At 49.8% G+C, this 23,231-nt stretch overlaps 15 protein-coding genes across 15 annotated transcripts; 7 read left to right on the forward strand and 8 right to left on the reverse strand.

Moving 5' to 3' along the window:
- Positions 1–209: 209 nt before the first annotated feature.
- On the reverse strand, positions 210–1,829 carry MGL_1927 (uncharacterized protein; the record flags this gene model as incomplete). Its single annotated transcript, XM_001730876.1, has 3 exons — positions 210–1,092; positions 1,265–1,404; positions 1,449–1,829. The coding sequence occupies 3 exons, from the start codon at positions 1,827–1,829 to the stop codon at positions 210–212; spliced, it is 1,404 nt and encodes a 467-aa protein (XP_001730928.1).
- Positions 1,830–2,169: 340 nt separating this feature from the next.
- MGL_1928 (uncharacterized protein) lies at positions 2,170–2,598 on the forward strand (the record flags this gene model as incomplete). The annotated part of the gene is made up of 3 exons (XM_001730877.1): positions 2,170–2,251; positions 2,291–2,385; positions 2,542–2,598. 3 exons carry the CDS (start codon positions 2,170–2,172, stop codon positions 2,596–2,598), a joined length of 234 nt encoding a protein of 77 aa, XP_001730929.1.
- Positions 2,599–2,636: 38 nt separating this feature from the next.
- Positions 2,637–3,427, reverse strand: MGL_1929 (uncharacterized protein; the record flags this gene model as incomplete). Its single annotated transcript, XM_001730878.1, has 2 exons — positions 2,637–2,905; positions 2,956–3,427. 2 exons carry the CDS (start codon positions 3,425–3,427, stop codon positions 2,637–2,639), a joined length of 741 nt encoding a protein of 246 aa, XP_001730930.1.
- A 350-nt stretch (positions 3,428–3,777) lies between these two features.
- On the forward strand, positions 3,778–4,725 carry MGL_1930 (uncharacterized protein; the record flags this gene model as incomplete). Its single annotated transcript, XM_001730879.1, has 3 exons — positions 3,778–3,887; positions 4,097–4,632; positions 4,706–4,725. The coding sequence occupies 3 exons, from the start codon at positions 3,778–3,780 to the stop codon at positions 4,723–4,725; spliced, it is 666 nt and encodes a 221-aa protein (XP_001730931.1).
- Positions 4,726–4,782: 57 nt separating this feature from the next.
- On the reverse strand, positions 4,783–5,837 carry MGL_1931 (uncharacterized protein; the record flags this gene model as incomplete). The annotated part of the gene is made up of 2 exons (XM_001730880.1): positions 4,783–5,207; positions 5,252–5,837. 2 exons carry the CDS (start codon positions 5,835–5,837, stop codon positions 4,783–4,785), a joined length of 1,011 nt encoding a protein of 336 aa, XP_001730932.1.
- A 339-nt stretch (positions 5,838–6,176) lies between these two features.
- On the forward strand, positions 6,177–7,364 carry MGL_1932 (uncharacterized protein; the record flags this gene model as incomplete). Its single annotated transcript, XM_001730881.1, has 1 exon — positions 6,177–7,364. The coding sequence occupies one exon, from the start codon at positions 6,177–6,179 to the stop codon at positions 7,362–7,364; it is 1,188 nt and encodes a 395-aa protein (XP_001730933.1).
- A 943-nt stretch (positions 7,365–8,307) lies between these two features.
- MGL_1933 (uncharacterized protein) lies at positions 8,308–9,735 on the reverse strand (the record flags this gene model as incomplete). The annotated part of the gene is made up of 1 exon (XM_001730882.1): positions 8,308–9,735. The coding sequence occupies one exon, from the start codon at positions 9,733–9,735 to the stop codon at positions 8,308–8,310; it is 1,428 nt and encodes a 475-aa protein (XP_001730934.1).
- A 1,441-nt stretch (positions 9,736–11,176) lies between these two features.
- Positions 11,177–12,406, forward strand: MGL_1934 (uncharacterized protein; the record flags this gene model as incomplete). The annotated part of the gene is made up of 1 exon (XM_001730883.1): positions 11,177–12,406. The coding sequence occupies one exon, from the start codon at positions 11,177–11,179 to the stop codon at positions 12,404–12,406; it is 1,230 nt and encodes a 409-aa protein (XP_001730935.1).
- Positions 12,407–13,377: 971 nt separating this feature from the next.
- Positions 13,378–14,562, reverse strand: MGL_1935 (uncharacterized protein; the record flags this gene model as incomplete). The annotated part of the gene is made up of 1 exon (XM_001730884.1): positions 13,378–14,562. One exon carries the CDS (start codon positions 14,560–14,562, stop codon positions 13,378–13,380), a length of 1,185 nt encoding a protein of 394 aa, XP_001730936.1.
- A 26-nt stretch (positions 14,563–14,588) lies between these two features.
- On the reverse strand, positions 14,589–15,345 carry MGL_1936 (uncharacterized protein; the record flags this gene model as incomplete). Its single annotated transcript, XM_001730885.1, has 2 exons — positions 14,589–15,032; positions 15,100–15,345. The coding sequence occupies 2 exons, from the start codon at positions 15,343–15,345 to the stop codon at positions 14,589–14,591; spliced, it is 690 nt and encodes a 229-aa protein (XP_001730937.1).
- Positions 15,346–16,105: 760 nt separating this feature from the next.
- Positions 16,106–16,878, forward strand: MGL_1937 (uncharacterized protein; the record flags this gene model as incomplete). The annotated part of the gene is made up of 4 exons (XM_001730886.1): positions 16,106–16,213; positions 16,272–16,610; positions 16,671–16,750; positions 16,824–16,878. The coding sequence occupies 4 exons, from the start codon at positions 16,106–16,108 to the stop codon at positions 16,876–16,878; spliced, it is 582 nt and encodes a 193-aa protein (XP_001730938.1).
- Positions 16,879–17,649: 771 nt separating this feature from the next.
- On the reverse strand, positions 17,650–18,129 carry MGL_1938 (uncharacterized protein; the record flags this gene model as incomplete). Its single annotated transcript, XM_001730887.1, has 3 exons — positions 17,650–17,819; positions 17,864–17,925; positions 18,092–18,129. 3 exons carry the CDS (start codon positions 18,127–18,129, stop codon positions 17,650–17,652), a joined length of 270 nt encoding a protein of 89 aa, XP_001730939.1.
- Positions 18,130–18,588: 459 nt separating this feature from the next.
- MGL_1939 (uncharacterized protein) lies at positions 18,589–18,888 on the forward strand (the record flags this gene model as incomplete). The annotated part of the gene is made up of 1 exon (XM_001730888.1): positions 18,589–18,888. One exon carries the CDS (start codon positions 18,589–18,591, stop codon positions 18,886–18,888), a length of 300 nt encoding a protein of 99 aa, XP_001730940.1.
- A 688-nt stretch (positions 18,889–19,576) lies between these two features.
- On the reverse strand, positions 19,577–21,085 carry MGL_1940 (uncharacterized protein; the record flags this gene model as incomplete). The annotated part of the gene is made up of 1 exon (XM_001730889.1): positions 19,577–21,085. One exon carries the CDS (start codon positions 21,083–21,085, stop codon positions 19,577–19,579), a length of 1,509 nt encoding a protein of 502 aa, XP_001730941.1.
- An 885-nt stretch (positions 21,086–21,970) lies between these two features.
- Positions 21,971–22,636, forward strand: MGL_1941 (uncharacterized protein; the record flags this gene model as incomplete). Its single annotated transcript, XM_001730890.1, has 3 exons — positions 21,971–22,143; positions 22,187–22,208; positions 22,292–22,636. The coding sequence occupies 3 exons, from the start codon at positions 21,971–21,973 to the stop codon at positions 22,634–22,636; spliced, it is 540 nt and encodes a 179-aa protein (XP_001730942.1).
- Positions 22,637–23,231: the final 595 nt, after the last annotated feature.

The following is a 23,231-nucleotide window of genomic DNA, read 5'->3' on the forward strand; positions in this document are numbered from 1 at the left end:
CCAGTTCCAACAGAAAAAAATCTCGTCAGCGGCCACACGACCGCGACTGATGATTAGTGGAAAAACGACGAGGGGGCCCACAGGGCGCTGTTCGTCTGGACGAATCGGCCGGGCAGGTTTTGGCAGGCACCGTTTGCGGTCTCTCCACAAGCTTCAACACGACCACGCCTCCGTGCCCCATCTCTCTCCCTCGCTTACGCGCATTCAAGTCACGTGGACAAGCCACCCATATCTGTGCATCCAGTGTCGTACCTGCCCTGGCACGCTTGTAGAATACTCATGTCTTGCCACGCGTGCTGGACAGCAAAGTGGAGTGCATCTGACGTAGACGAAGGTGGATCAATGCTCTGATCCTCGTGGAAGACACGCAGTTGCTCAAGCCGCACCTGACACAGTTGCACAATCCGTTCACAGGCTGTCTTGACTCGCGGCGTAAGCGACACCGACCTGTCTGCATGCCAGTGAGCCAGATGACTGTCAAGTGGATGGATACGACTGCATATCTGATTTTCTAGGCCAAGTGCAAGGCGCCATAGTGGCCAACTCACGCGGCCAACGGCGTCCACAAATAGCGGACAGAGCTGATCGTGCCGGTTTTTTTGCGAAATCGGCGCGAAGTCGTGTGCCAAACCATCTTCGTCGGTGTATGCGGGTGCTAGACCATCGTCGCATAGATCGCGCTGCATTTGTGCAGCATATATGGGCTCGAGAGAACGGACCTGTTCAACATTATCGAGGGCAGCTGGATCACAGCCCAAGCAATTGCACAATTCCTCGCGCTCACTCGGAAGACGGATGTCCCAGCTGCAACGTTCCCAGCCACTTTTAGTATCAGATACAAACCCATACTGGCAAAGAAGCTCGGCATTCCCAAGTTCGCCGTATGAATTCAATGCTTCCTCGCCAGCGTCAAGCGGCTCTATTGTACGGATGTCGACCGTGTTGGGCGGTATGTTGCCGTTCGCACTGACGACATGACATTCGATGTGCTCATTAGACCCGCATTGCAGGCATACCTCCATATCTGACTCGACTTGTAGATTGCTTGGCGCTGCATGATTGAACATATCGGCGAGAGGCACCATACATAGACTGGGTGTTAGAGTCTGTGCTGAAAAAAAGTTGTGAGGCGGGCTAAAAGACGGGCGAGCGAAAAGAATGGGGGGAGGTTGAGACATGCAAACGACTGTGGTGGTCGGAAGAGGAATAGGACGGAAACGCAGGTTGACAGAACGCCCAACGAACAGGAAAGAGTGATACGTACCCATGGAACACGTCAATCACAAACGCGCGACTTGAGACCAATGAAAATGCACGCACGAACGCTTTCCAGCTGACTTTTGCGCCCAGCGCATCGTAAAGGATGGATTCACCTACATCGTGCCAGAACATGGCCAGCTCCGTCTTCATATGTTAGACATATCATAATGACTTCCAGATCAACGTACGTAACATGTACCAGTGTACTTGAGTCCGTGTTTGTACGCATACTCTTGGCGCTGTAGTATGCGCGAAGCTTCGGTTCCTCGCAGCCATGTCGATGCCTCAGACTTAGAGTCCCAGGCCATCGGCAGGCAAACGTCCGGAATGAGCTCCAAATAACTCGCATAAGTAGATCGAGCCCCTATTTCCTGTTCGTGCAGTACGCATAACGCCAAGCACAGCGTAGACGCGTACCTGCCAAGCGCCTGTTGGAGGGCATGCTTTTTTGCCAAGTCACTGTACCGCACGCAAAACAGCGCTGAGCATGGGATACGTGCAATGATTTCACCGGAGGGTATGGACGATTTCGCCACAACAGCATACGATCCAGGCGCGGATACCGCCATCTCTTTGTTTCCTTCATTCACGTAGATAATACGCAAGCGATCATCCCAAGAAATGTCTCGCTCATGACACCATGTCACCCACCTCTCCATTCAAAAGGATTTGTGCGAGGATGAATATATTAGCCCAGCGATCGAATTATGAGGCGCTGACACAAAACAGGCACATTTTTTGAATTCCATAAATGTATTGCCTCCACTACGTAGCATGCATAGCCCAGTCGAGTTCGCGATCTAGTCACCACAGCTGTTCAACTGCTTCGACGATCATGTCGAAAAAGACAATTTATGTCGGTACGTCTCACTATAGATTGCTCAAACATGAGGCGGACTGGATCAAAGCATGAATGAGTCGTCACTCTTGTCCATTTTCAGCACATTTGGTGACATTAGCGACGTGCAGCTCCCTCGTCAAACGGATCAAGGTGTGTGTGTGATGTTCATGCCGTTAACATGTATGTCAGTATCGAAACATCGAGGGTATGCATTCATCACTTATACGCAAGAAGAAGATGCTGAAGATGCCATGGATAATATGAACTTGAATGAACTGCATGGCGTACGTATACGGTGCAGACTATCGAGCTGACCAACATCACTCATTCAGAGGGTGATTACTGTGAACTTGGCCAAAGCCCAAAAATTTGTATCTAACGACTCTCGCAGACCTATATGGGAAACTGACGTAAGTATCCACATGCTTAACACTCGACAGGCATGGCTCCAAGAACACAATACCGCTGCTCAAGACGCCGACCCCCAGGCAGGCTGATACAAATAGTTGTGGAATGGCTGACTATGGAATGACTACTACAAACGGTGAATCGTGTCATCTTCATGGTGTGAAAGTGTCTTGGCATCAATGTGACCTGTATTCGAGTCCCTTCGATCAAGCAACTCCTGCCACCATGGGAATAGAAATGCGTTTACAATTAACTTGAACCACGGAGTAAACGCATCCGGATCCAGCTCATTCATCAGAGCCTTGAGCTCTTCTATCGAAACCCATTTCACATCACCCACTTCATTTTCATTCACATGCAGATCCACGCTCGTTGTAATAAATAGGATATAATCGACTGGTGTGTACGTTAGCCAACACGTTTGACGCAATATCACCAGAACGTACTCTCATGCTCGCCCCACAAACCATCACTAGGCGCCAGATAGTGGATACGCGTAAGAAATTGAAACGATTCAAGTGGAACACATGTCGGGGGGATGCCCAGCTCATGCTCAAGCTTGCGCTGAGCTGCCTGCTTAGCACCAGCAATACCATTCAGTTCCGCCCGGACGGCGAGCGGGTGAGAACAGCATGTATTGGTCCACATGTTTGGAAACGTGATCTTCTCTTGAGCTCTCTTTTGCAACAGAAGCTTTCCCGACAGTGGATCAAACAAGAAAACAGAAAAGGCGCGATGCAACAGGCCTTCCCGGATGTTCGTCATCAAATGGCACTCTTTTTTGCTTCCGTCGCGCACGAACCTATCCTCGATGTCCGTCACAATGCAGCGCTCTTCCATCAGACGGATCTGTTCCTCATCGTATCCGGCGAGAGATGCATCTCTTTGCACAGATGATGCAGCTTCCGTCGATGTCATGACGCTCGCTAACGTGATTCAAGCAACAGGTGGTTCGAAAATCCGGATCATGCACGTCTCGACAGACCCGTCACGTGACACGCCATACGCGTCGAGTCAAAGAGTGAGGTAGTACGAGGGAGGAACAAGTCGTCGAAGCGAACCAATTCATTGTTACTTGCGTACCAGCTTTCACATCATGGCGGACGCAGCACTTGCACACAACTGGGTATGTACGCGCCATGCGGTGCTCGATGGTTCTGACCCGCCCTAGGCAAATCCACCAAGCCGCCCTGCACACATCGAAAAGCTTGTATCTGATGTCGGTACGTCTTTGCGTGTATCCCGCTTGACTCATGCCACATTTTCTCATGCCAGACCGATACAGCCCACAAAGCCGTGATATCTTGCTTCAGTATCTGGAAAATCAGCTTGAAAATGGAACCAATGATATCCTGGCAAACTTGGCCATCTTGAAATTGTACGTATGACATTATCATGGCAACAGGCATGCACGAGGATGACATGGCGTTTCGGCCAACAAAATATCATTGAAGGCCCGTGGAACCGAGACCCACGAGCAAAATGATTTTAGAAGTTATTAGCTCTACCTGAGTGCATGCCTTACAGCCACTATGCGAACATCATTCTTCCTTGGCACTGTGCGCAGCCTTACTAACTTCCGCGCAGATTCCAGTTGAACCCTAGCGACTTCTCTCTTGATACAGCCGTGCTAATCCTTATCAAAGCGCTTACAGCCACACCGTTCCCCGACTTCCACTTATGCATCTCGCTGCTTGGGGAGGCCCCCGTTCGCACCCTTTCGATCCACGACACAACACAGGCATCAACTGGAAAAATCACCGAGCCGATCATTGTGCGCCTTTCGACGCTGTCAGAACTTCTCTTCCAGACAAAGTTTGTCCAGTTCTGGAACTTGTACAGCAGTGACGAGTACAAGGACGTTCGATCCTACACAAGCAAAGTCGCTCACTTTGAGGATGACATTCGGAAGGTGGCGTTGTACAGCGTGAAAGGTGCATTCCGAACGATTTCCGAGTCGCGGCTTAGTGGTTATCTACATTTGGAGGGAGAAGCCCTTGCACGCTTCATTGAAAACCAACGTGAGGAGGGATGGTCACTTGCGAATGGCACTGTAGCAGTGCCACCAAATCCCGACAACGAGGTCAAGTCCACGGTGGTCCGCGAGGAAGTATCTCTTGAAAGTACGTGTTAACACTCCCTCGTGCGCATGGCACTCACGCTACAGATCTCTCCAAGCTTCTCGCGCAGGCTTAGGATGCCGGCGTCGTATTTAATAAAGTTTCTTCTGCACAATCCATCCAAACTCCATGTGTGTGTATATCCCAGTATGGTTACATAGTCACAGTCGGCTTCGTCCATACACCCAGGCATTCTAATGCTACCTCATCCGGCAGCGATAAAGCAGAATGAAGTAAGGCGGTAGGTGCGTCGGACAACCTGGGGTATCTCTTCATATCGTCGCCATGCGGTCCTGCACATTGCTGTAGCTCAAACACCAACCAACAATACGACCTTGTCTCGTCATCAACATGCGGCACATGTGCATACACAGAACCATGGAGCATCCACGGCGGAAAGTTGGTCTGTTGAATTGCCGATACCCACAATTCACGCTGCGCAATCGGAATGCGCACTCGATAAGCTGCGTGCGTTGTGTTCCCCGGGCATTCACGAGATATCCGATATGTGGCCAGTGTATGTGCCACCGTACGATCATGCTCTCGGTTCGTGACCACGAGAAAGCGAGTAAAGTTGGCTGTATAGTTAGTTTCCACTACGCTACATTATCTTTGTACATACCGTTGGATTTTTGGATGTTTCGGGCAATCACCTGCATTCCAAACATCTCAGCACACAGCTCTGAAGCTACGGCTGCTACACGTCCTGCAGGCGCTTGCCTCAGGTACGACACAGCCTCCGCAGTGGAGTTTGAAAAGAATCTTTGAGCCTGGGGCACATGTTGGTTTAAGAACTCTGAGCATTGACCTAGTGCCTGTTCGTGGCTGCGGACTTGCTCGATGCGCGAAAGTGGATTCGAGACTGACGAGTCAAGTGCTCGGATAATAAGCGCATGTGCTACTGTCAAATCCACCTCATCAACGATGCTAAGCCCATTTGCAAAAAAAAGATTGGGGTCGGACAAACATTGAAGCGCTTCTTGTACAATGCCCAATGTACTATTTTCTACTGGCACCATCACTACGACTGGACGGCCCAAGCGCGCATCTTCGGCGCCTTTCGTCACAGCCTCCTGGATGGATCGACAAGCAACCAAGTCTGCTGGCTCATTTTGCACAAACTTGCGCACAGCCTGATGAGAATAGGTACCAAGTGGTCCCAGAAACAAGACTTTTATTTGCTGAGAGGGGATTGTCTCTGGCTTCATGTCAACATGTACTAGCGATGGATCACCTGGGGTGGAGGGCTCTAGCGACTCCAATTATGCGTGCCAAGCTTTGGCACCGCGCGTCCTTCACCTCGCGTGTGGATAAACAGACCTTTGATTGGCTTATTTGCCGGGGCTATAGGTGTCGAAGCCGAATCCGCGTCTTTGTGCAAGGGGTATATCGACTGAAAAACGCCCCGACCCTGCATCTGCTTGCTGCAAAGTCAAATGCAGCCCTGCGGGTTTTCACGACAATTGGAAAGGAGTTATAAAGAAAGCGCATTCTCTTGATATCATTTTTAACGGCCGCACCAACAGACCTTTTGCTTGTTTAAAGCCATGCAGCTGTCAATCCAAGCCATTATCGGCTTTGTTGTAGCCGCTGGCCTTGCTGTGGCCAGTGAGCTCCCCAGTCCTATGACTGTTAACCTTGAGCGTCGCAAGATGCTGGTAACCAAGAATGACACTGTTGACTTTAAAGCCGTAAGGAAGCAAGCCAATGCATTGAACTATAAGTACGACAAGCTGCTGAGGAACTTTAGGAAGAACACTGGTAGGGACCATCCACTTCTTCATCTGCTCCTCGATTTGATCGACAAGCGCGATGGCAAAGGTGATGTTGATCTGGATGATATTGGAGAGGGGCAGCTGTGGGCTGGCGACGTCCAATTTGGACAATCAAAATTCAAGATCGACTTTGATACTGGCTCCGCCGACACTCTCGTGAATCCCTTCGTGTATTTCCCACACCGATCCAAGTCTTCGAGAAAGACTCATCACACGTTCAGCACAGCTTATGGTGATGGCACTACCGCTTCTGGTTTTATCTATACAGACGACCTTAAGATTGGTGGCTACAAAGCCAAGGATGTGGCTATTGGTCTCTCAGTAACCAAATTCATTAACGATGAAGACAACCAGGGCATTGCTGGCATGTCATTCCCTGCTGTTCAAAGTTTTCCGAAAAAATTTGATCCTTTCTTTGTTGCCTTGGTAAAGCAAAAAGTGGTTCCAGAGCCAGTTTTTCAGTTTACTCTAAAGCGTGGCTCAGGCTCAACGCTCCATTTGGGTGGAATTGACAATTCCAGGTTCCAGGGCGAACTTTCTTACGTTGATGTCAACCCAGAAGATGGTTTCTGGATTTCAGAGGGTAAAGTGAACGGCAAGAAGATTGATGCGTGCATTGACACCGGTTCATCGATCATTTTTGGCCCAATTGACGAAGTCCGTGAGGTTATAACTAAGATGGACGGCGTGACACCTTTTACCGCGGGAGGAGCTTTGCACGGCGCATTCGATTGCTCCAAACCTCCCAAATTGGATTTCGAATTTGCTGGCCAGAAGTTCAACCTGGGTGAGAATCAAGTATCGTTCGGAAAGTACCAGGGTCAGTGTGTTTTGAGCATCATGGGACAGAAAAACCTTCCTATGAATGCCTGGGTTGTTGGTGACTCTTTTCTGCAAACTGCCTCAGTTGTTTTTGATATGGGCAAGAACCGCATGGGTTTCGCCCCCAGTTCCAATTAAAGTGGAACATTTTCAATTTCTTTTGTCGTACGCTGTATGGATCGTTCTCTTTTTATGGCAGGCAAGGCTGGCTGTTGGCGCATGGCTTGACGCCATTACTGTGAATAAGAAAGCGAATGGCCTGGCGCGTGTAGTTTATGTCCTTTTTTTCGCGAATACGCCTATGGTATTTCCGTTCTTTTGTTGAATGTCATTGCCATATGCCTATATAGTTTATTGTATTTACTTTGTGAAAAGATTCGAGTTGGATGCCATGGAGTTTGCTCGCTTTAAAACGTACGGTAGCAGGATCCCTTGCACGTTGGCAGTAGTCCAAGTCTGAACCCAGTACATACCCAGGATCTTGATACTCCATCACAAAGTGCACACTGACCGACCCGTCTGGTTGAGTTGGTGCCCCCATTGCCCTGTCAGTCAGTCTGGGTGACACCGCGTGCTAATCTGCTGCCGAGATGGAATTATGCAGGCGCTCTGTCCCTCCTGCATGCAACGCCTATGCACAGCCTTTTGGCCACTCGAAGTCGCATGTTTCCACGCATGAATATGACTGACTGAGAACGAGTGGACCAGATGCACCTAAACAAGCTAACGCAACTGTGGGCTTCATTTACCAAAATTCCGCGTTAGGAAAGATAAAATGAGAAAGTGAAGCCGAGCTCATGCAATAAACCACACATTTTTATGTTTCATCTGACAACTCATGAGTGTGTAAAAGAGTTGTGTCTTGTGTCTTGACAAGCCTCATCATGTAAAGGAACCTTGTCGGGTCTCGTTTTTGGTATCATTCAAGAACGCGTGCTATGCGATCACACAACCATTGAACGAATCGTTTCTTTCGTAGCCACCAGATAAGAAATGCGGCACATGTGAATGTAACTAGGAATTGGCGTTGTGAATGCCACATATTCAGACATAGTATATAACGCGCCGACTCAGCGAAGGTCTATGGATTTCCTTCCACACGATTACTGCGCAGCAAGGCTTGCGAGAGCGCATTGTTGACGGGAATTCCTCGACGTTGCGATTTCAATACATCGCTGATTAGGAAGGCAATGTCGAGAGACTGCTCGTAGTTCAATCGTGGGTCACAGTGCGTCAAGTAGCAGCGCTTTAAATCTTCGTCAGATAATTCCATACTACCGCCCATACATTCCGTCACACCCTCATCGCCAGTCAGTTCAAGGTGTACACCCCCCATCACTGAGCCTAAAGATGCGTGGATTTGCAGGCAGCTTGTCAATTCGGAGACAACCGCACTGAACATGCGCGTTTTGAGTTTCGGGTCTGACGGTGATGTGACTGTATTACCATGCATTGGATCACAACACCAGATAACAGCCTTTGCATGCTTTGAATTCTGCACAGCTTTTATATGTTCTGGCAGCAAGTCTTTGACCTTGGACTCGCCGTAACGAGTGATGAGCGTCACATGTCCCTTTTGGACATGAGGATTCACCGTGTCCAAAAGCGTGATAAGTTCTTCTGGCTTCATGCTAGGTCCCACTTTAACTCCAATTGGGTTGCGGACGTGTCTCGCAAATTCGACGTGCGCCCCGTCGGGCTGGCGTGTTCGATCGCCAAGCCACACCGTGTGCGCGCTGAGATCATAGCTGCCTTGGGGAGTATCGCGCGTCAGTGCGTGTTCGAATTCGAGGATGAGACTTTCGTGTGATGTAAAGAAGTCCACGGTGTTAAGCACGTTTGAATCGCCCGTGGGATCAGCACCGACTGTCTTCATAAAGTCGAGGGCATCGGAAATGGCGTCTGCAATACGCTCGAATTCTTGTTGCAGCGACTTTGACTGAACGTGATGGAAACGCCAAGTTCCTGGCGTGTGCAGATCAGCTATACCACTAGCTAGGCAGCCACGTGTATAGTTGAGCGTTGCAGCTGCGTGAAAATAGGCCGACAGCAAGCGCTCTGGGTCCGGGCTCCGATGGTCGACTTCAGCTGAGTTCACGACATCTCCGCGAAATGAAAGAACCTCTTTAGTCTCGCCACTGGGAAGAGTGATGGTCTCGTATGGTTTGCTGCGTGGTTTGGCATACTGGCCTGCCATGCGCCCAACGCGAACCACGGGCAGGCGCGCACCATAGATGATGATTAGCGACATGAGAAGTATCAATTTAATTTTCGCTTCAATCTGATTCGCATTGCAATATGAAAACAGCTCCGCACAGTCGCCGCATTGGAGTAGGAACGCTTTGCCATCAGCAACACGAGCAAGTTGTTCGTGGAGCCGGTCGATTTCCGCAGGTGTGACAAGTCCCGGGAGACTACTCAGCTGCTTTGTCACGTTTTCGAGCTGCTTTGGATCATCGTACGGTACGTCCTGCGCAATCGATTTGCTGCGCCATGAGTCAGACGGCATGTTTCAGTGCGATATACGTTTCCAGGCGACCTTCCAACGCTCCGCAAAGGATGAATGTCGGGTGGAGGCCAGGTGGAATACCCTGCCCCCTTCCCATTTGGACATACGTTTCGCCTAAAGATGTGGGTTTCGATAATCGGAATTGAGCTAGCGCATCTGTTTCGCTCCCCAGACCCTATGTGAAGTAACACATAAACCAACAACAGAGTCATTTCCTTGTATGTGAACCACGCATACAATCTTGAATGTTCTCCCTTCCCACCTCGCCTACCCTCCCGCATAAAGCATGTGTTATGATACAAGACTGTTTCCTTTCCAAGGGACGGCATAGAGCCAGTAAACAACACTGCTAGTAAAGATTACACGCGTTTACCTGGAGTAGAGTATGTACATTTATGCGTACAAGCTACGGGGGACTTGGACGTTCAAGAATGACATGCGTGCTTCTCAAATCATAGCATTAGTATAAATATGGACACTGAATGATACATTGTTTGTTTGAAGGTTTCTTTAATCTTTGCGCCTTGATGAGGCTGGGTCTACTTGAAAGACGGACATGTTCAATTGTCAGGCAAAATGGTGGGGTCTGAAGAGGTCCGTGCAGGAGGCAAAATCGGACCCAATTTTGCCTCCTCAAAGTTTTGTAAGAGTGGATCTCAATTTGAAGCTTGCACTATGACTGAGGTGGTATACTCATACCTGTCTTCCGGTCCATCTTCATCAAGATATACTAGGAAAATACACTCCGTACATTACAGCAAAAGATCGACACATGAAGTGCTATTGGCACAAATTTTGAACCTTGGTCTGTATAGGTTTTTTTTTTTTTTATTTTTTTCGCATTCTTCGTACCACAGTCGTTCTCTGACTCAAAAAGAGAGATCTTTGATATACTAACGGCGAATCATGCATGCGCTACCCATGTAAAACATCCGATTTCCTTGCATAATGTGAGTGCGTTCAAGTCAGGACGACTTGTGATGCCATTGGACAAGCAGTGTATGGGTCGATCTCATCGGGACCCTGTACAAATTTTACCATGGCAGATTGTCTAATAGGATCACGATCACAGGATGGGATATGCTCAGCTGGATCGTACCACGTATCTAGTCGTAAGACGTATTGTTTATGAGAGCATGTGACATTGACTAGATGCCAGATGACAATGCTCATGGGGCAAGGGACTACATGATCCGGGGCAGTCAGAAGCGAGTCTCATGTGCGGTCCGACAAAGAATTTTACTTGAGGCGCTCTCGTACTATATCATTTTTATCCATCATGTGGCGGTAAACGGCAACATTCTGGCCGCGTTGCCTTCCGTGTAATGATGGCCAAGGTCGATGAAGGTGTGGAGGGAACAAGAACCCAACATCGCACACCGCATCCTGACTGCTTGCCGCCGGGGGGGGATAGGAATATCAGGAGTGAGGCAAGTCGCACATGATGAATAGTAGTGCAGCGCCCCTCTCATTGGATGAGTGGTACGTGCAGTATGCCCCACTGTCCGATACCCAACGGATGTCTGTGAGCCGGTTAAGTGCATGGGTGTCTGCAGATGAGCCTGGCGCGCCCACAGAGGCCACACAGGCGATAGATGAGAGCGAGGGCGAGCAGGATGGACTGAACTTGAACTTTTCGTGCTGGTTGCATTCCGTGACAAAGAAACATGAAGATGCTTCGCGCACCACGTTCGCGAACGAACTTGGCATGTTGCGCACAAGCATGAACGAAATTGACGAACGACTAGACGACGTGCATCGTGCCCAAGAACGTATTGTGCAACTGCGCACTGGTCTAGAATATGTGCAGGAGAGTTCGTCTGAACTGATGCATCATGCAAGTGCGCTGCTGAACGAGCAGGTAGATCTGGAGAGCTTGCATGAGCAAATCATGCTTCGCCTTCAGTACTTCTCTGTCTTGCCACAAGTAACGGCGATTTTATCCGAGACAGACGCACACGTTGAGACTGCAGAGTTCCTGTCCACCATTGAACGGCTCTGTGTTGCGCTGCAATTTATGGAGTGCCATCCACGATACAAGGATACTCAGGTGTTCCGCATCCGCATCGAAAATGCTCTGCAACGTGCGATGTCACTCGTGAAGCAGGCATTCCAGCGTGAAGGCAATGTGTGTATGAGCGAGGCTCATTCACAGGTACAGGCTCTCGCCAAGGAAGCATTGGATGCAGGAACACACACATCCATGAATCCCACTGCTCCGTCTATGCATCAGGCTATCTATGCAAGCTTTGCATCGCTGCAGCCAAAGTTCCAAGCCTTCTTTGAGCATCTTCGACAGCTTGCGAACCAAAAGGCCGAATTTCGCGATATTCAGCATGAATTTGATTCTATTTGGATACGCTGGCGCACATCACTAATCCACGACGCGTATGCGATGTGCTTGAACGCATTTTGTGATAATGTGCCTCTTGAGCAGCAGCTGAGGCATGCCACATACAGCGCGCATGAGTACTATGAGCATGAGATGCAATTGTTCCTGCATGTGAATGCCCGAACGCCTGACAATGCGGAGCCTGTGAAACGCATCTCGCAAACAGTCGGAGAGCAGCTGCAGGCCTGGCTTTCTCAGCGCATCGAAACGACACCATTGAACGTTCTGTCCGAGATCTGTACGATAGTCGTCAGCTATGGCGGGCGAGGCTTGGTGTGAGCCCGTGCTACGTGACTTGAGCACGCGCATGGAAAAAAGTGCCACCATGCTGCTTAAGACAGACGTCATTGGCTATTCTCCGTCAACAAACGATCTGGACGCCTCCGCCATTCGTGCGCAGACGACGATGACGACGACCGACGACAACAACAGATACGCTTACTACGTTTGCTGCAGCGCAGCAGCCAAGAACCGATGCTTATGCGACTTGGTACGCCCCGGTGCGTACCGTGTACGATATCTTGCACATCTTGCATACCCGTGTGCCAGCGCACAACTTTGTGCACATCACACTCAAGTGCATCGAGGCATGTGAAGCACAAGTACGTGATGCATCCAAGAGTATGCAAGATGGAAAATTTGGTGGCGATGACGGCGATGCAGCGGATGCGCTGCTATTTAGCTGGCGTCACTATCGTGTGCTTCGAGAACTTTTGCACTTGGCGGAGAAGCAGCTCAGCTCGGATAGGAGCGGCGGTCAAGTGATCAGTGCATCGCATGCAGCGATGCAGTCGCTGTGGACTGTGACGGGTCTTATGAGTGCATCGGACGACCAACAAGCTTTGCGTACAATGCGGGAACATCTTGACACACTCATCGAACACACTGTCACAGAGGTGGGGGCATTCATGGCCGCGAGTCTCGCCCTGCCACTGCAGATCTACGAACGGCAATCTATCAAGACACCTAGCAGAGCGTTTGCCGCATGGGAAACATTTCAGCAGAGTTTGGATGTGAATCTCGACGCGGAGAAGCGCAAGATCCAGGCCTATGTACATGCAGACGATGTGCCGATTCTCGTGCAGGCCATTCTGGCGCCGCTTCGAGCTACCTACGAGACATTTCTTTCGAGTCTCACGCATCTGTCAGCCACCGATGCGAACGACCTTGTCACCGCGCAGAAACTACGAACTCTGCAGCGGACAGATGAATTACAAGTGCAGCTCGCTCAGCGATTTGCGTCGACGTAGTTATGTACATGCATGTTCTTCCTTGACAATGGACGGTTTCTTGTGCGGCGGCGGATTGGTCGCCGATGACGATGGGCTCGGCTCTACCATGGGTGGTGGTGACGTGGCCTTGCGCTTGCGTTGCGCATCAAGATCTGCGTCGGCGTCTCCAGCGACGTCTCCAGCGACGTCACAGTGTGCATTCTGCTCCGCCTTCCCTGGCGACGATGGCGCGTGAATGGCTGCGGTTGCCGACAGAGCCGTAGCAGCTGATGCAGCAGTTGCAGCCAAACGAGTAGCACTGACAACATCTGACATGCTTTTTGCTGAATAGTAGCAGCTAGCGTGGTAATACTCGCCATCTATAAGCACAGCATTCCGCCAGATCCACTCCTCCACCTCTTCACTCCATTCACTCTGAAATGGCTCTTTGCAGATCCGACACGGCCGCGATGCTAGCTCTGAGCCGTGGGGCACAATTACGAACGCATGAGCCATTTTCTCTCGTAACGCTTTTTCAGCTGCTGGGTCGTCCAGGTCCCATTGATGCGCATCTTTCGATGTGGGCATCACATCGTCAAATCCACTACGCACCCATCGTACGGCCGGATCCAGCCACGCACGGCTTTGCCCACGCGCGAGCGTTGCTCGGGCTCGGCGGTTATTCGTGAAGTGCCAGTCCAAATGGTCATCAAGGCTGTGCTTACCAGCCTCACCTCCTGGGTATCGGTTAGCGCACTGCCGACATGGGTGGGGTAAATGCTCTTGCAAGAGGATTTCCAGCTCCGGCGCGGGTTTCGAAAGGTCAGCCGTAACCATACTCAGATCAAGTGACATGATATAATCGGTATAAGCCTTGTCTTGACTTGGCGTAGAACCAGCACCAACGGCGGAAGGCTCGGAGGTTGCAGGTACTTGTGCGGCAGACGACGATGGAAGCAAGCCCACTTTCATCAAATTTGCGATAAGCTCAGACGCGGAGGCCGGCGCAGCGCTCGACAACGACGCCGAGGCGCTTGCGATCCCAGATGCGGGTCCGCCAGCTCCCACTACTGGCGTTATACTTGCCAATGGGGCAGGGCCCAAGGGAGAGGCCAATGCGGGAGATGCAGTTTCTAATGATGCAGTCTGGGGCAACACGTACGACGAAGTCGCCGCAGTTGTCGAGCCAACAGAAGTGGACGACGACGACGACGACGACGACATCTCATCCAGTTGCTTCTGAACATCTGCTAGTAATTCCGCCGAGGGATCCGTATTGACGACCTGGTCCTTGAGCTCACGCAACAGGTCAACTGTTCCTGCGCAACTGTGCTGCTTGGCTGGTGAGATAAGTTCTTCGTGCTAAGAGCCATAAGCCGCTCAATATTCGCAATGACCTGAGCCTTGCTTGGACCGACCGAGGATTTGACCGGCGCACTCTGACTTCCGTACAAGGACCGCTCAATCGTCTGCTGCGTCGTATCGCCAAGCATGGGCCGACCGCCAGGGCCGGCATCTCGCCATGTCGCCAAGAGCTCTTCCATACGCCTCCGCGTCGGCTGATCCACAATCCGATACGACTCCATAAACAGCACTGCAGCCCGAGGGGCCCACAACTCTGTATAGGGAGATCCAACGTTCTTGCAGATCGAGTCCATCAGATACAATGCTGGCAATCGATGTGGCGGCGGTGCCTAAAGAGTGAGTCACTATGTACACAATAATATACACCCACACCCTCAGAGAGAAACGAGAACGTACCATCATAATGTGAGCATCCACGAGCTTGGCAACTATTGTAGACATGCGATGCACATGCTCTTGCGCAATAAGGGTCAGATTCGTAATGATAGGCTTGGAGTTGAATGTGAGCTGTGCTAGCTGACCTCTGTACATCGACTCAAATACAGCAGGATTCGATAATTCCTGCTGCACTGGCGGGACACCGTATATACCAGCGGATGCATGGGATGGTGGCAGCGACGCATAGGCTGGATAGCCATACATACCAGCTGCACCGTACGCGCTACCATACGCACCAATGTAACCATAATTGTCAGGCCGCACTTGGCCATAAGCATACGATTGGGGGTACATGTGAAGAACAAACGATGAATTCTTTTTTCTTTTCGTGAATACGCAACTGCCCAGCTACTTTATTTCAGGTGCTCTCCCCTTACTCTCGATGAATCAAATCTAGCACTTGGGTGGCTGAGCTCAACCCCACGACAGAACGGAAACGGGGTGATTGAACCAAAGAAGCAAGGTGGAATGAGCCGCCGTACTGGCCGCTCACTTGAAAGGGTCCGATCGATAGCCTGACGTCCGCGTGACCAGCACAATGGCGTCGAGTGTATATATCTCTCGTGTCGGACCGACGGTCCTACACGCACTTTTGAGGCTTTCTTCCACGCGAACGCCCCCACCCGATCCATTCGGCCGCCCGCGGCCGCCCGGTTTCGCCAGCCGTGGCCACTCTCCACCAGCTGGTGAGCACTCGCGCGTGGCACAGCCGGGAGAAACTCACCCCTTGCCTCCGTGCTTCACAACCGATCACCACTCCATGTGGCATACACGTGTCCACAAAACTATGAAAAGTCACGTGCAACATTGACGGATGGTCGCAGTCAACCCAGGTTTCTGATGTAGGAGCCATCCAGTACTTTCTCCTACCCATCTCGGCGGCCTGTTCCAGGTGTGTACGGCAGCATGACGCGCGCCAGCGTGTGAACATAACATATTAACCCAGGAGACAGAGTTATCTGCGATGCTTACAATCTACAAGGACTTGGATCTCGAGATCCCCGAGAACGTGACGGTTGAGCTCCAGTCTCGTATCGTGAAGGTCAAAGGCCCTCGCGGTGAGCTTGTCAAGGTATGTGGGTTGGATCAGATGTCATTGTCGTTGGATAGGCTCTAACACACTTTCCCAGAACTTCCGTCACATGGCCATGGACTTCCGTCTTGTTAAGGGCCCGAAGGGCTCCAAGCTCAAGTTCATTGTCTGGCACGCCGGCCGCAAGCACCTTGCTTGTCTTCGTACCGCCAAGGCAGCAGTTGTCAACATGTTCAAGGGTGTGACGGTTGGCTTCCAGTACAAGATGCGTGCAGTGTACGCACACTTCCCCATCAACCTGATCATCGCTGGCGACAGCCGCAGCGTCGAGATTCGCAACTTCTTGGGTGAGAAGCGCGTTCGGAAGGTTCAGATGGCCGAGGGTGTCACGATCAAGGACGATAAGGCGCAGAAGGACCAGGTCCTTGTTGAGGGTGTAAGTGTTTGACATATGCTTTATTGTTTGTTGTTTTGGCCCGATGACTGACGCTCACAGAATGACATTAATGCCGTCTCGCAAAGCGCTGCCATGCTTCACGGCGTGACGCTTGTTCGGGACAAGGATATCCGTAAGTTGTACGTATACGAATCCTTTGCATCGCCACCATGCACAAAATCATTTGGTACAGAATACTGACGTTTCGCTTAGCCTCGACGGTATCTACTGCACTGCCAAGACGTCGATTGAGCAGGTGGAAGCATAAGTGCTATTCACCACCCCAAAAATGCCCCCTGTGTAGAGAGAGGGTCTCGTATGACGACACACTGTATACAGGAATGTATCCTTGTTCACCATCCGCCATAATATTGTTACGTCCGCGTATGAAGAGAGTGTGTGATCTGCCTACATTTTTTCCTATGGGGGAGGTAGGTGGGTTGTACGTGAGATTCACAGTAGGACTTTTACATAGAGCGGCGTGTGGTCCGGATTGTTTCATCTTGAACGAACAGTAAAGTTGGAGTCGTTGGTATAGCTATCGAATGGACTTATTTCGCTCAATAGTGACAGCATCTTGAGAGCAGGCTCTTGCATGTGTTACGTGAAAGAAACAAATTTTCTTGCTGTGTACTAGCCTTGACACAGATGCTCACTCATCGTTTACCGACCGCGTTCTCTGGTGTCTTACACACTTTGAACCAAGCTCCCAGATCATGGAGCTCAGTCGTCCATTGCGCAAGTCTTCATCTTGCTTCAATGTCCTGCATGGACCTGCATCTATGAAGGCCTCTCTCAGATGGGATTTTTGTATCAAATATATGGATACATCCTGCTAACTAGGCAGTGACATATAGGAAGAGCTTATACAATGCGATCGTATAGGAACGTTATCCATCCTCTTCACCGATCCACACATCATGTTACTCAGTCTATTCGACTTCCCAAGAATTTTGTGCTCATCATACACATGCAAGCTGCTATCATGACAAGCATATCAAAGACCTTTTTGTGCCATATCACAACGCATGTACAAAGATTAAGCAGAGGCAGGCGTAGCCGTACCCGTGCGGAATCCGTTCTTTGCGCGACGTGGCAGAGTCTTCAGGTAACGCATACGGCCCGAGCCAGTGGTCTTCCGACGGATAGCCTTCTTGCCCCACTGGTAGTTACGCGTCTTGGCTGATGGATAGCCACAGCTGGCACAGGCTGCGAGTGTCAGAATGCAACAAGATACTTCGTCTTCAACGTACTCTTGTGCTGACGGTGGAATGCACGACGGTTGCAACGACGACAGATCGTGTGCGTCTTTGTGCTTGATTAAGTTAGTATGGATTCAATAACATAGACATGACATGCGGGAACATTCGCAAGATCGAAATGACCTCAAAGAAGCATTGACACGAGTGTCTATCGGCAGATGGCTCACGCAGCACGACAATACACCCGCACCCACAAATCATGTTTCCTGATATACATACTGTTGGCGCTTACCCATAGACGTCGTACCCTTCGTCATCTAAAGCAAGCGTTAGCACATGCATAAAAAGGGCGCGCAGAATAGATCGCTCATGGCCTCGCCTGTAGCCATCTTGAATACATCAAGCCGGCGATCTAGCATTACACACATACCTTCGGTTATTGACACTGGATGGTGAGGAACAGAAGCGGGTGCCAGTCGGCAGGCTTCTCGTCGCCAGCGTGCGTGATCGCGAGTTAGAACTATACGAATCACGTGCTCCTATTTGGAGAGACCCTCGGCCGAGTAAGTCGCTAGAGGGCCGTTCGTCAGACAGGATGGGTTAATTCTGAGTAGGCAGAGCGTTAGTTGGTCTCTTCCATTCGTCAAGCCACGAACAGCTTGTACGTATCGTTGTTAAAAGTAGCGCAAACACGGTCAACATTCCGATGACATGGTGTCGTGTCCGTGTGCTGCGTTTATTCTTATGGTTTCGAAATAACTAACCTTATGCAGATCATGGCTCCTCAGACAAAGACGAAGAAGTCCAGTCAGGACAACATCAACTCGAAGCTTCAGCTCGTGATGAAGTCTGGTAAGGTTTCTCTTGGTCTGAAGAGTGCCTTGAAGAACATGCGTAGCGGTAAGGCCAAGCTTATCGTAATCTCTGCCAACACGCCTCCGCTGCGCAAGTCGGAGATCGAGTACTACGCTATGCTGTCGAAGACGGGTGTCCACCACTACCAGGGCTCCAATATTGCCCTCGGTACCGCCGCGGGTAAGCTTTTCCGGGTTGGGTATGTATCTGAGTTTGTGTAGCCGTCATGACCGTGAGTTGGCTCACTGGTCGTTCTGTTCGTGTTTACCGAACAAACTCCTTTGTGCCAATTACGGGCTAGGTTGCTGTGCCTTGATAAAAGATCATGTACTAACAGTGACAGTGTTCTCACAGTCCTGGACGCTGGTGACAGTGACCTGCTGTCTTCTGCGTCGGCATAAAAGGGTGCGCATATGATTTTTTTCCCGCCCCATGTGTTCAAATCCGTACATGGCAGGTTGTTGTACCCGAGATTGGCAAGGGCAGTTGGGTCTGCTGTTGTCATGTGCGTATTTGGTTTGCTATTTCCTGTACCCCATCCACAGTTTAGAGGTTTAGACGCTCGAGACTGTAACTCGGAATATACTTATGAGTGCCAAGCGTTTAGTAGGTGTGCTTGGATTTGCTTTACGGATAAGAGTATGGTTCGCGTAGTTTTCTTCGGCCCAATCGTCATCGAGGTATCGCTCGATGATTCGTTGGGCTACATGTCAGGATATCTCCTAGCACATTGAGCAAGATTAGCCTGGCGTGGTTTGGCTTAGACACGCAAGCCGCATGGCGAGACCACGAGTATATTCGATTCATGCTTTTCATGAGCGTGTGGTAGGGTTACAAGAATTTGTCGTATCTATCATTAAATTGCCTCTATACAGTACGAATTGACTCGATCATGTAAAGAAAAAAAAGCTAGACCGTCTTTTCGGACATGATAGCATCCATATCCATTCGTGCAGCAGACTTCGTGTGCTTGGCGACAGGTCGTAATTGCGCCAATGACATCCAGGACGGGTTAGCACTGGATCCTTTATCATTCGAAGTGGTATGAATTGGTCGATTTGTCGACGAGGCATTCATCTGAGGTAAACGCGCCGAATGGACGGAAGCCTTTACACCAGCAATTGTTGGGTCTTGAGCTGTGTGCAATGAAAGGGGAGTCAGGGGCATACTGTCGTCATCGTCGTCATCTCGATTTATAGAGCGAGACGGGGTAGAGAAAATCGAAGCAGCCGAATCGACCGACTGCTGCGATTCAATGTCATCATCACTGGAGCACAGTTCCATATGCGGAGTGCTGGTCGTCATTTCCATAGCTTTCTTCATCTCAATATGTTTTCGGAACCATTCCACAACTATACTCGATGCTTCAGTATAGTACGAATAGGAATACTTTTTAATGAGAATCATGGACAGATCATTCAGGTTCTCGACGATGTGATTGTGAATCTGACCCATGACAGCAGAGGCTGCTGCTCCAAGTTGATGGGGATGTGGTCTCGGATCGCGGCAAATATGGCGTGCCAGCATCATGGCACCGGCTGCTAAAGCGGACGGCACCACTGTCAAGAAACTCTCGTGAAACAGGGTCACTTCCAATAGGAAACGCGCGACATTGTGTGTAGAAGGGTTCGATGGAGGCGCACAGGAGTATTCGTATCGTAGCCAAGCTTCTGCAGTCGGGTGTCCTAACTGCCAAGCTAGTGTTGAGAGAACATGCCCTTCCATCTGAGTGAACGCGCTGGGATCATAAGCATTGCAGCACATTTGACTCAGTTCTTGAACCGTTGGGACACGATCTTTAGCATCTTCGAATTTGGCCGCAATTAAAAGAGCTGCACAGCCAACCAACTGATAGTGGCGTTTGTATACAATACGCTTCGAGACATAACGATCAACCAAATTCATCGTGAGGTATAGGGTTTCAGGGCGAAGGCGGAAAGACTGATGAATCTCAATCAAAAAATCAACAAGGTAGGGTCGCATGAACCAGTGCAATTCTGGCTGGACGTTCATAAGCTCGACATTTGCCATCGTTTGTTTCTCCATGACGTGCATATATTCCAAATTCTCTTGCTGGTACTCAATTTCAAAAAGAATGTTATTAGATGGCAGCTGCAAGCGCATTTTCTTGGCATCCGTGCTACTCTTCGCGTGTGTGTAATTAGCAGCATTGTAAGGCACAAATGTCGAGTACCGATGACGTGGCCTGCTCGTCGTAGATGGAACCGCTGTGGCAGGAGGCATAGATACGGTTGTCGAAGATGAAGTGTCAACTGGCATTGTCGACGACCGCTTTGAGGCACTCGTGACAGTCGAAGCAGGGCCCGTGCTCTGGTTATTTCCTAGAGGCCAACCATAAAAGCTGTGTCTATTCGATTGCGAGTACAATTTCGACAGTCCTGCCAATGTTTGAGACATGTTGATATGATGCACACGCAACGCGAATGGTACCAAGAGTCTCTAGACCGTTGAGAGAGAGAGAATATAGTAGGTAACGGTATGGTCTAGGAATAATGAGAACCAGACGAGAAGGGCTAAGTCGCTGCTAGAATCAAGTCTGTCTCGTTATATTGCCTTAGGAGCGACCGAATAGAGGACGAAAGGCTTTACCTGTGCGCCTTGCCGCTTTCCTGTAAGGACAGGGCCAACACGACTGGATTCAAGAATGCGGAGGCTTAGGCGTGCAACAACGGCAAGGGATCACGAAGGGCGCATGACGTCGCTCTCGAATAGCGACATGTCATATTGCGATTAGGATTCGAGTATTGATCCATCTGCATGCCATTGGAGGCGTGGAAGGTATTGTGTCTCACCATTGGGACACATGTGTCGCCTCCTAACTTTTTGCATTATTATGGCATACAGGCATGCAAGTCTCATTCTTATTGCATATTCATACCTCAGTCAAACTCTGTGGATCGCGCTATGATATCCCTGCACGCATTACTTGCAGGAATGTCATGTGACAATCAATCTGTTCATTTGACGCTTGCTGAATTTTTTCTTCCAGAGAGCTCCTAGCAGCCGCCTGGGTTTCAGTCTATCCTCTCCACTGCAAGGAGACTTCCATCGTTGTCTTAATAAACATTAGAACACAGGGGCTCAGGAGTAGCTAGTGCATTTGGTCAGTCCTGACAAGCGTGTGCGACAGACTGGCTATGCGTGCTTGGGGCCTTCGAATGGCTGAACGATCCACCCGCTTGACTTTGTGAATAATTGTCCTCGTTCAATTTTTTTCGACGCCCGGGACGCTCAGGACAACTGAAGAGTGTCGGGGTGCAATCGTCGTGTGATTTCTAGAACATGGTCAGTTTCGTGTGCGATGGCTGCGGTGACGTTGTGAAAAAGCCTAAGCTTCCTCAACACTTCAATAGATGCTATTCTCCTTTCACGTGTCTTGATTGTAGTGTGCAATTCGCTTCGCCAAAAGAAGCGCACAACTCTTGTGTGACTGAAGACGAGAAGTATCAGAAAAGGTACGTGCGTGTTGTCTTGGGACTTCTCACGCATCATTTTCAGTTTCTATAAAAACAAGAAGCGTGTAAGTAAACTGTGTGACCTCGATTTCTTATACAATCCGAACAGCAGTCTGTGTCGAACACTAGTGTTGGCAATAACGACCAGGTCTCATCGTCTAGCAATGCCGGACAGGAATCTGCACATCCGATGAAGCGAACTGCTCAAGAGGCAGTGGGAACTGAAAAAGATGGTCACAAGCGTTCGAAGTCCGATGCCATGCCGGCAAAACATGATACCCTTCCCACTGACTCGCAGTCAGCGCTGACAACTACCGAGCTCAAGAAAGCTATTGCGCATCTTTCACAAAAGCAAGATTCAGTTCATTTTTGCGATGTTATCAAGTATCTATGTAACGAAAAGCACATGAAAAAAAAGTCGGTAAAGAAGTTCTTGATGCGCAAGGTCATTTTATCCATGGATTTTTCTCAAGATCGACTTGATCTGAAGTAATGGTTATGAAACTTTTCTATGTGTGGAGGCAATGAAGCTCGAACCTTGAAATGTTGTAAAATGTTCCCTTAGGATTATTGCTTGCAATGTCGGGATGTAACCAGGGCAATTCCATAGCTTCACCGTATCGCATGCGTTTGAACCGCAGTCGAAATGATATTTCGCACACTGCGGTAGAATATGAAGTTAATCCAGTACCTTGTTCAGCTCATAAGCGTGCTTCTGGGACGTGTCCTTTGGCGTTACTTTCAGCACCGTCTCGTGAGACGAAAACATTCGATGGTACTCATACACGACATGATGATAAGAGATTTCCAAGGTGTGTTGCTGCGTTTGCCTTGACTCTAACACATGCAAGTTTGACAAAATTCCATGTCCAGGATGAGTATTGGGACTATATTTGTAGTAAGGTTGGCAAGCGAATAGGCGCACACCCTATGCATTAAACGTTTTCGTGACTTGACTAACATGTCCAGATTCAAAAGCATGCAAGTGCGTTTCCAGGAGATGAAGGCTTTTACCTGGGAAACAATAAACTACTCCAAGGTTGTCCAGCCACACGATCTGAACAAGCGTTTTATCAGCGTAACAGTTT

Source organism: Malassezia globosa (genome assembly GCF_000181695.2).
Source record: "Malassezia globosa CBS 7966 chromosome Unknown mgl_sf_4.1, whole genome shotgun sequence".
NCBI classification, from domain to species: domain Eukaryota; kingdom Fungi; phylum Basidiomycota; class Malasseziomycetes; order Malasseziales; family Malasseziaceae; genus Malassezia; species Malassezia globosa.